The 10443-nt window shown below is 58.6% G+C and overlaps 1 protein-coding gene across 4 annotated transcripts in view; it reads left to right on the forward strand.

Moving 5' to 3' along the window:
- The window catches only part of CMIP (c-Maf inducing protein), a 213864-nt gene that overhangs the window by 87579 nt on the left and 115842 nt on the right, over window positions 1–10443 (forward strand). Inside the window, exon 1 of one of the 4 annotated variants that reach the window (XM_010850799.1) lies at window positions 2271–2663. The exons of the other annotated variants lie outside the window; for them this stretch is intronic. Within the exon in view, the coding sequence (XP_010849101.1) occupies window positions 2655–2663 (9 nt within the window). The 5' untranslated portion in view covers window positions 2271–2654. Of the gene's footprint in view, window positions 1–2270; window positions 2664–10443 lie in introns of those variants that run through there. 4 annotated transcript variants of the gene reach the window in all.

Here is a 10443-nt window from a genome sequence, read left to right on the forward strand (position 1 = left end):
TGGCTGTCAGTGGGGAGGGGGGTGTGCGGACGGGCGGGCGGGGAGGTGGGCCGACCCCAGGCCGAGCTGGCTGTGTCGTGGGACCCTCTGTCACTTCTGGAGAGAGACCCCTCGGCGGGGTCGGGGGCGGTGAGAGGACGGTCCGGTTTGCATGCCTGGGCACCTTGCTCAGAGGAGCACTCTTGGCAAAAAGCTGGAGCAGCCGCTGAGAGGCCGGGAGAGGGAGGAGGCAGGCATGGAGGAGTCTGCTCTGGGCCCCCTGCCGGGTCAAGGTCCGAAGCCGCCCGTCCCGCCCCTGAGGACGTAGCTGCAGAAACGGGCCGGAGGACAGCGGCGGAGGGCCTGGCCCGCGACGCTGGGCAGGAGGGTGGACTGACAGGCTGTGCCCAGCCCCGGACACAGTGGGGGCAGGGACGCAGGTGGAGCCAGGCGGCCCGGGTGACTCTGCTCCTGCTGTCGCCAGAGCGAGTCTCAGCCACTCGGAGCCCAGCTCCCCTCTCTGCAGCCTGGCGACAGTGGCGTCAGGCCGCAGGGCTGCTGGGGACCAGTTTGAGACGATCGAGCGACATTTACTGGGGGCTTATTGTCCCGTGTATTCTCACAACGGCCTGTTTGACAGACAAGGGACCGGCTGGCGTCAAAGCTCAAGTGTCCATGCTGGGGTTTGAACCCAGGTTGTCCGTCCGCTCAGGCCTGGGTTAATTGGCCGTTCACGCTGTGTTACAGCTCATGGGGCTGGCACGGGTACAGCCAAGGCCAGGCATGTAGTAGGCTGTAGGTGAAAGGGCACTTTGGATGGGCGAGCGCTTGCTTGCTCAGTCGGTAAAGCAGGCCCTTGGACCTGGAGACGCAGGGTGGAAGGGCAGGCTCGGATCCCCGGCTGGTCCCTGACCCCCAGACCTGCAGTCGCACCTAGGGACCAGCTTGAGGGATGAGGGAGCCACCTGTTGTTAGGCAGAGATTAACCAGGAGGTTAATTCTTAGGGGGTTAAGTTCTTAGGCAGGGCTGGTCTCTCATTCAAGAGTCAGAACTTGACCCTGGAAAGTGCCAGCCTTGCAGACGTGGGGCCGTCGTTTCAGATGCTCTTTTTTAATCGACTTGTTACGAGGCCGCAGGCGGGGTGGAGGGCCGCTGGGCGTCTCAGGTGGATCCCTCCCTCCTTCCTTGCCAGCTCAGGTCTGTCGCTTGGGCCCCGGAAGCTGTCCACGTGGGGGTCTCTCAGGGCTGGGTTTTATGAAGTATGAGTGTGTGTGTGTGTGTGTGTGTGTAATGTATGGTGCGTGTATGTGTGTGTGTTTCCGGGACGTGTTGAACAAATGGCCCTGAGACCTAGGCCTGAGGCCTCCTTGTTGATTTACTGTCTTTGGAAATCACCGTCAGTGATGAAATGCCTGAGGGCCAGAGGCGGCCAGACCAGCAGGGCGCAGGGGACCATGTGTCCTCCTTCCCGTGTGTTGAGCCGCGTGTGTACGCACACAAGTGCTTGGGCGTGCCTGTGCCCGCTAGCCTGTGTCTGGGGGATTGCGGTACGTGCCTCTCCGTGTGTGCGTTTGTGTGCACTTGCGTGTACACGCATCTGTGTGCTTGTGTGTGTTTAAATCTGTGCACGCACGTGTGTCGTCAGTGTGTGTGCGTGTGTATCGCACACTTGAGTGTGACATGACACCTTCTACCCTCGTCACCGTGTGTGGACACAGAAAGACCTGGATGACAGCCGGCTATGCCAGTTGCTTATCCCTGAGGCCTGCCGTGCATGCTTTCTGGGCCTGGCATTCCAGTCTGTGCAGTGGGAGGATAAAAGCCAGCAACATGAGGAAACCACGGGCGACGGCGTGCCTGTGGCTGGGAGCCTGGCTGGGGGCAGCCGGTAGAGCTTGTTCCCCCGCTGTGGGGAGGCAGGGACCCCAGTTCTCTTCACCACCACACCCCCAGCCTGAAGCTCTGGAACCCCAGCTGCGCGGGCCGGGCTGTGTGTTCTCGGTGTGGCCCAGTCACGTGGCCTCCGGTGCCTGGAGAGGCCAGAACTCAGCAGAGCTGTTTATGCTACTGCAGCTCTTCTGCTCAGGGCAAGAAGTTACTACAGGCCTGAGGTCTGGGGCTCCAGAGGCCCTGACTGCGCCCACGGGTGACCACGACACTGTCACTGCGATGTGAAGCTGCCGCCTGTCCCCTGGCGACGGCCTCCAGGGTTTTCCACGTTGGCCCAGACCCGGACAAAGAACATCCCACCCCCATTTTGCACACGCCCCCCCACCCCCCAGCCCCACGCTCCATCAGATAAAGCCAGAGGGTTCTCAGTAACCATGGGCAACCCAGAGGCAAGGAAATGGGAGCATTTTCTCTGCCTCTGTTTTCTGATTAGTCACTCCTGGCTGATTAGCACGTGATAGACGGGACAATAAAGCTGGGAAAACATCCACTGTCTGCCTGGAGTCCCAGCCACAGGCATGGCGAGGGCCTGGCGGAGAAGCAGGGAAACGGGAAGGCACGTGACCAGGGCCACGTTGCGCCGGGCGTCCAGGCACACACCCCAGAGACAGGCGGGCACGCGCCCCAGAGACATGCAGGACACGCATGGCAGGCTCGGGAGGCTCCGGCTCGCCCTTTACCTCCACGCTATCTGGAAGGAGTGATTTCATATCGTGGTCATTTGATGACTAAGGTGGATTTCCCCCATCCCCGGGGGAAGTTGTCGAGGGGACCCTGGGGACGTTGTAAGGGCCGGTGGCAAAGCTTCCCGAGGTGGCCGGGAGCCCTTGAGCAGACAGCTGCACCAACGCAGGAGAGGAGCCCAGCTGCTGCTACGTAGGGGTGTCCCGAGGTGCCCGTCGGACGGGGGAGGTCGTGCGTCGTAATGAAGAGTCCCCGACCTCAGGGCCTGCCCAGTCCGGCAGGAGGACCCTGCCCTACGCGGGCAGCACAGGGCTTCCCCCACCCAGCGACATATCCGCGCTGCGCCAGGCTTCTGGGGTGGGGAGGGCCCTCCGCACGGTCCTTTGGCCCCGGAAGTGACTCACGTCGCTTCACTCCATGCGTTCCGCTGGACTCTGTCACTCAGCCACAGCTTGGCTTCAAGGGGGCAGGAATCTTCCCCTTTCGGGTGCCCAACGGAGGAGGGGGAGACCAGGACCCTGGGGACGTTAGTGCCGTCTGCCTGCCCCAGATTATCACTGGCCGGGGCCCAAGAGCGCCCTCCTTTGCTGTTCTGGTTTCCTTTGGCCTGTGACAAAATTCCCTTACCAGCTTAAACCCACTTACATCTACTGTCTTGTAGTTCAGGAGGTCAGGAGTCCAACGTGGGTGCCCCAGGCTAAAGTCAAGGTGTCAGCAGGGTGTCCAGGAGGGAATCCGGTCCCTCCCTCCTCCTGCTCATCGGCCTGCCCGCACTCGGGCTCGCGGTGGCGTCACCCTGACCCCTACCTCTGGTCCCCCTGCCTCTGCCTGATAAGGAGCACGCGGTGACGTGCGGCTGCCTGAGTGATCCGGCGTCATCTCCCCAGCTCGGGGGTCATGACCCCGCCTGCAGGGACCCGTGTGCCACATCAGAGCACACACTCACAGGTTCTGGGGGTTGGGGTGTGGGAGTCTTTAGGGGACCATTACTCTGCTGACCACAAAGGGCCAGCCCTGGGAGGAGAAACCAGGTGTCCCCACCCCCACCTCACCCCCTGCCTCCTTTGTTCTTCCCTCGCTCTTGGCTTCCCAGCTCTCCAGCTCCGTGCTGGAAGCTGGGGACCACCAGGTCCTTTTCTCCCTGGAGCCAGCAGCACCTCCCAGAGGGGCATCTGGTGTGAACAGGCCTTCCGGTGGGCACCTTCTGGGCCTGGGATGGGGGCAGGCAGTGCCTGAGCAGCTGCGATCTGAGCAGTGAGCAGGGCTCCGGGCAGTGAGCTGGGAAGCATGTTATGCAGAGCGCTTCCTTGGCCGCTTGGCTTCTGGAGGTGGCTCCTTGCTGTAGTCTGCCCTGATCCCCGTGCCTGCCCCATTTGGGGCCCACCCACCGCTCCGCCCACCACTCTTCTGGGAGGTGGCAGGGGGCAGACTGCCTTCCCCTCATGCTGGTCCAACTTGGCTGCAGGAATGTGGGAATTAGGACCCGGGACCTGTTGGCGGAAGCCCCAGTGGGAAGCTGGGCGGACAGGCTGGGCTCACTGTTTGTGCTGGGGAAGCGCCCATCCCTCGGATGCCTTCCTCCTCCTCCCCCGCCAGGCCAGAAAGGGGGATTGTCTGCCACTCCTCTGATGAAGAACAGATACTCCAAACAAACCCCGCTGCCGGTCCCGATGCCAGCCTCAGACAGGGGCGACTGTGCCGTGTGGTGGCTGCCCCCACGACGGCGGGTGAGGCTGTTCAGGCTGAGGGGAGAGCGCGACCTCTAAGTACAGCCTAGAGATAGAAGCTGGACACGCTCCACCGCCTCACACACACCTTCCCTCTCAGCCCTGTGCCGTGCCCTTGGCCTTCCCCACTCTCCTGTGCCCTCGCCCCCTGCCAAAAGCTCTAGCGGTGTGGCCAAGATTCCTCTCTGGGGTGGAAAAATCAAAGGAGGAGACATGAGCTTCTAATTAGCAGAGAGGGACCCGTGGCCGGTGGAGGGACCACCCTGGGCTTCGTGTGCTGCAGCGTCCAGCGGTCTTTCCGTCTGGTGCCCACACTCCTCAGCCTTCAACACTCTCCCAGGCACCAGAGCCAACGTGCAAGTGTTCCCAGTGGGCTGTGGACAGAAAAGTAATTTTCCACATCAGGATCAAATCCCCGCCAGGGAGGCAAGGACTGGCAGGCGTGATGTGGCCCCCTGCACTTTTCCACTGGAGGCATTTAGACCAACTGCATTTAATTAAGTTGATGGTTTGTCTTCCTTGCTTAAACGTAGTAAGGGCAGACACCCTGGAACACAGTGGGTGCCTAGTAAGTGTGCACTGCGTGGAGCCTGCCTTCCCTGTAAGAACTGAATCTTATCTTTGAAATGCCAAGTGTGCCTTTTAATGTTCGGAGAAAATAGCTCCCTCTCTAAAAGCATTTCTGCCTGTTATTCTGTACTGAGCTCACCAAATGGAAGAGGACGCGAAGGAGCAGGAAGTCCTTCTCCAGCATCAGGAGAGGATGTGTTGTCGACTCGTGATGAGAAATGAGGCATCTCTTCTACAGCGTCCCACAGCTGTGTCCAGAGCAGACATCAACAGTCAATCACTGCTCTCCTGTGGAGCCCAGATGCCCGCTGCAGGATCCTTCACAACACACTCCAGGCAGTCACCACCAGGCGCATCAGATGTTTGCAAAATCCCAAATGGACAAACATCTCCATGTAATCTAATTCATCTATGCCCTACTTCCAAATTTCTACTTCCTGACTCAGGATGGCCAACGCACTTTCTCATTTTCTTTAATCATCGACTTCAGTAGGTGTCTTTCTTCCCCTGGCCACTTCACTGACCGTGTGACCCTGGTCCAGGTCGCTTTAGCCTTCTCGTGGACCACAGTTCCTTGTTTGTAGAATGGAAATAATTATAGTGTCTGGCAAGACTCCCTGAGACCCAAACAAAGCTTAGTGCACTTGGCACAGTACTTAATTGCCAGCATCTAATGGGCACTCAGGAAATGAGAGCAATTTTAAAAGACGTTTGTCTCCCCACCTAAATCCTCAGCAGATTGAAGCCCCGGCAGCAGGTGGCCCTGGGCTGACACACCCGAGGAGGCCCGCCCATCCCGGATCTCTGGCCAGCCCCGCTCTTCACACCCCTGCGGCAGGCGGGGGCACCCTGTCACCTGGATGCCACACCCCTGCCTTCACACCTCCTGGCCTAGGGAACCACCGCGCCCCTCAAGATCTCATTTCTGGTCTGCCGCACCCAATGCAAAGCCAGGGGGAAAAGAAAGCCAGAGACGTACCCCCCTACCGCCTTGCGGAAATCCACAAGAAACATTTCCGATGTTGTCATAGGTATAATAAGCAGCAGGCATCACTGAGGGATGGGAACACGATGGAGCAGCTCAGAAAAACATCCCTCTTGACCTTTTCTCCGAAGTGGTCTCTTGCCTCTGGGGAGATCGAGGTGCCCTGGGCTGAGATGAGGACGTTTTCTCCTTCCTGACTTACCTTTGGGGAGCAGACCTTTACACCCTGGCAGGGGACACAGGGAGATGGGGACCCCCCCAAAGACTTGCCGACACCACTGCCAGGCCTCCCTGAGAGGCGGCCCCAGGCAGATGGGAGCAGAACCAGCAGGCCCCAGGTCAGGTCGCCGGAACAGACGGGCCTGCCGCCCTGCACGGGGGCGGAAGGGGCCCCAGGCGGCCAGCCAGGGCCGGGGCCCCTCTGTGGCCCACGCCGCTGTTACCGTGCAGCGGCAGGCGTGTCTCCTGGGCAGGCCTGTTTCGTCTTCCTCGCCCCGGCCGGGAGCATGCAGCCTTTGCCGTGTGTTCCCCTCCCATTCCGATTCTGCCCGGCCTGCTGCGGAGCCGTGCGTGCCCGACTGTCCAGGTGCTTCCACAGCCTCCAGTCTGCATGCTACACATGAGTCCCCTGCTTGCCCCACGTGGCTGAGACTGACCTCAGAGACGTGAAGCCACTTGCCCAAGGCCACTCGGCTCCCGGGGCGCTAGCGCAGGTGCAGGGGGGCTGGGGTGCCTCCTTGGAACACATCCTGGACCATGGCTGGAACTTCCCAAGTTTGAGGAACAAAGCGGGTGCCAGAGAAGAAACTTGAAGATTAACAAGAGGCCAAAAATGTGAGCTCAGGGAGGTAGTTTTGATATGGGTTAGGGTTGACAAAAGGGCTGTGTTCTTGGCCCTCTTCTCCAGCTCCAGGCATGGCCTCAGGAAAGTTGTCCCCACGAGCAGACAGGGGCTCTGAGGCCCCTTCCTGCCTTAATGAATCCAGCCTCACACTGAAGAGTCAGGGACACTCCCCAGGGCCAGGTCCTCCGTGCGGAGTGGGGCTGGTTACCCTCTGCCCTGATTGAGGTGCCAGATTGCTGCCAAGTGGTTCTGCCCACTGAGCCTCAGTTTCCTTGTCTCTAGAGTGGGTCAGTTATAGTGTTGCCAGTGGGGACCACAGAGAGGGTGGCCGGAGGTTAAATCTTAGCAGACAGTAGGTGCTTAATAAGCAGGAACTCCACTGTGGCTGCCATTGGCTTTCCTCACAACTTGAGTACGGTCCCTCCCAATAGAATCACCACCTTCTCTCTCATTAGCCTCTGTTTTTCCCTAAAAACCGCAGACCTGGAGATAGGTGGTGATGGGTCCTGATCCTCCAGCTGGGGGCGGGGGTGGGGTGGGCTGAGAACGTCCCCTTGGCATCAGAACTCGGGTTCTGGAGTCACACAGGCCAGGCCAGCACCTGTGTGACCTCGGGTGAGTTGGATCAGTTTCCCTGCGGTGAAACGGGGGTTGGAGCGGGGCTGGTTGTGCTGTTCAGCACCTGTTCAGCCCCGTGAGGGTGACTCTCAGCAGGCAGTTGCTCTCTCGGTGGGTGCTGCTCTGTGACTCCCCAGGGGTGGGTGTGCTGGGGACGGGGCGGGGGAGCCTCTCTCCCACTATCAAGAGCCCCTGGCTGGCAGTGTCAGCCGGGCCGCCGGCCCCGGTTGGTCTCCTCCATGGGGCCGGCTGCTGCCTGGGGCCCTGGGTGTCCGCTCTGGCGCCTCAGCCCTGCCCTGGGATGCGGCCTCGGCGGGGAAGTCCATGGCCGGGCCGGCTCACCTGGCCGCAGGTGGCCCCAGCGTGCCCTGCGCCCACGTCGCTGGGGCGGGGATGCCCTGGGGCGCTATTCCAGGGGGAGGCCCGTTGTAAAAGGAAGTCAGTGCAGGGTGCGTCCGCTTTCTGGGTACTATGAATAATGCTGCTATGAACACAGACGTCCAAATACCCATGCAAGTCCCTTCTGTGGATTTTTGAGAGCGTATCCCAATGGAATTGCTGGGTTGTGTGGTGATTCCATGTTTAATTTTTGGAGGAACCACTGATCTGTCTCCCACCTCCCCAGCTGTGTTTTGTAACACAACCCTCTGTCTTCCCAGCACTTGCTACTTTCTCATTTTGATAATGGCCATCCTAATGGGTGTGAAGTGGCGTCTTGGTGGTGATTCTGGTTTGCATTTAGAGAGACAGGGTGGAATCATGGGCACCCCAAGGCATGATGATGGGGGCAGAGGGTGGGGCAAGGGGGGTGCCTGGCGCTGAATGAGGAGTGACCGTGTCATGGGGGCAGAGTTCCAGCTGGGAAGACTGAGAAAGTTCTAGAAGGTTCTGGAGACAGGTGGATGGTGGTGGTTGTGCAACAGTGTGCCTGTAGTTAATGCTACTTAAAAATGGCTAAGATTATAAATCTTAGTTACATATATTTCACCTCAGTAAAGAAAAATGGGATGCCCCACGGGAGAAACCCAAATTCGAGGCCGTTCTGTAAAACCCCTGAGCAGTGCTCCTCAAGCCTGTCGAGACCTCAGAGACCAGGCGTGTGCCACACGTCCAGACCTGAGGCGGCTAGGGTGAAAGGATGTGTGTAATCCGGGGTCCTGGCCGGGGTCCCGGGGCAGGAAAGGGACCTTGGGGCAGGGCGGGGGCGGGCAGCCAAGTTCAGGTAAAAGGTCAAGTTAGCTGGTAGTCATGTCCCAGTGCTGGCTTCTTGGTTGTGATGAATGTTCCATGGGTGTTAACATCTAACTAAAATCGTTTTAAAATTTTAAAAAGTTGTTATAAGTGGGGAGGTGTCTGCTCTGTGTGGGTCTGGCTTCCAGGAGGAGAGACGGTTAAAGTACTGCATTGCCTTTTGGGGCGAGTATGGAGGGACGAGTGCGGGGGCAGAAGGAGCAGCAATCACGGGGGGCTCAGAGTGCAGCCCCACAGTTAGAATCCCCAGAGAGCTGAATTCCGCAGCCTCAACTGCTTCTCCACCCAAGAGAGTATTCTCGGTCTCTGGAGCTTGTTTTTTTCCCTTGCAAGTGCCAAAACCCTGTTCGTTATTTCACTGGGTTCTTAACAACTTTTTGATGAGAGACATATTAATATATCTTTTGTTACCCCAAACGTTACTCACTTCCATAACAAATCTCAGGCCTTAAGTGTTTCTGCAAAACCCCCTGGTCAATAATGTGTTAATTGTAATACCTTGAGTATTAGCTTTTTTCTTTGAGTGAAATGCCTTTATTTATTTCTTTTTTAAGTCAACTTTTACAGCAACACACACACAATCAGGCAAACAAAACACTTGCTTATAGGAGATAAAGCAGAACAAAGTAAATAGAAATTACTCGGACTCCCACAACCCAGAGATAGCACGGTTAATATTTGGGGGAATATTCTTCCAGGCTTTTTTTTTTCATCTTTAACCTTTCCTTGGATCCCTGGGAGATCCCAGTCCTCTTTCTGGGTAATCCTCGTTATGCTAAAAACCCAGGGAACTTTCAGGGGCTCTGGGCCCTGTGGGTTCAGCTCTGCAGGCTGGGACAAGCAGCACCACCCACCAGCTGGAAGTTACCTCTGACCCGGGAGCTGGCGATGGGGTGAGGGTGACCCACCCTCATGGGGGAGCGTGGGGGATGGGGAGCGTGGATGAGCAGGCAGCCTGGGCTGGTGAGGGACGCGGTCCCCAGTGGCGCTGACCCACACCCTATCTCTCTGACCGTGACTCCATTAGGTGGCTCATCCAGGTGGAATGCGACATCTGTATTTTCATGGCTGGCATACCGCACCTGACGTCCTTGGGGTTCATCACGCGTCTGAATCCCTTGCTCTTCAAGGCTGAGCTGTTCCGCCGTGAGCAGAGACCGCATTTCCTTTACCCGTTCGTCCTCCAGTGGATACTTGGGCAGCCTCTGCCTTCTGGTTACTGTGAGCAGTGCTGCCGTGAGCACATGTGTACACATGTCTCTTAGGGATCCCGCCTTCACTTCTCAGGGGCGTGTGCCCAGAAGAGGGATAGCTGGAGCCTCTGAAAATCGATTTCTCCTTTTCTGAGGAGCCTGCATCTCCACTGCCCACCACAGTGGGCAGAGGCTGGGGCGACTGCTCAGCACCAGACCACGCTCGGGACAGGCCCCCACTGCAAAGGGCAATCTGGCCCCAGATGTCTCCAGATGGAGAAACCCTGGGTTGGAGTGAGCAAGGGGAACAGAGACACAGAATCAGAACGAGGGAGGCGGTGGAGGCGGAGGCGCGCCGGCCAGGCAGGCTGCTGTGTCCCAGGGAATAAAGTTGGTAACCACAGCAGCGGTTAGCATTTACTGAGCTCTCCCTGGATGCCAGGCCCGCCCGGCCGGGAAGCACTTTGTCGTGTGTTCTCACTTAAACCCGCGGCACCGCAAGGGTGGGTCCAGAGCGTTGAAACGGGGCTGCACACAGAGGTTCTCAGCAACCTGAACCTGCCTCTCCGCCCGCTACAGACACGTGCCCTCGTGACGCTGGTCCCCTTCGGTGTTGCTCCCCAGGATACTTTGTCCTTTCG

This window comes from Bison bison, unplaced genomic scaffold (assembly GCF_000754665.1).
Source record: "Bison bison bison isolate TAMUID 2011002044 unplaced genomic scaffold, Bison_UMD1.0 scf7180017864295, whole genome shotgun sequence".
Classification (NCBI taxonomy): Eukaryota; Metazoa; Chordata; class Mammalia; order Artiodactyla; family Bovidae; genus Bison; species Bison bison.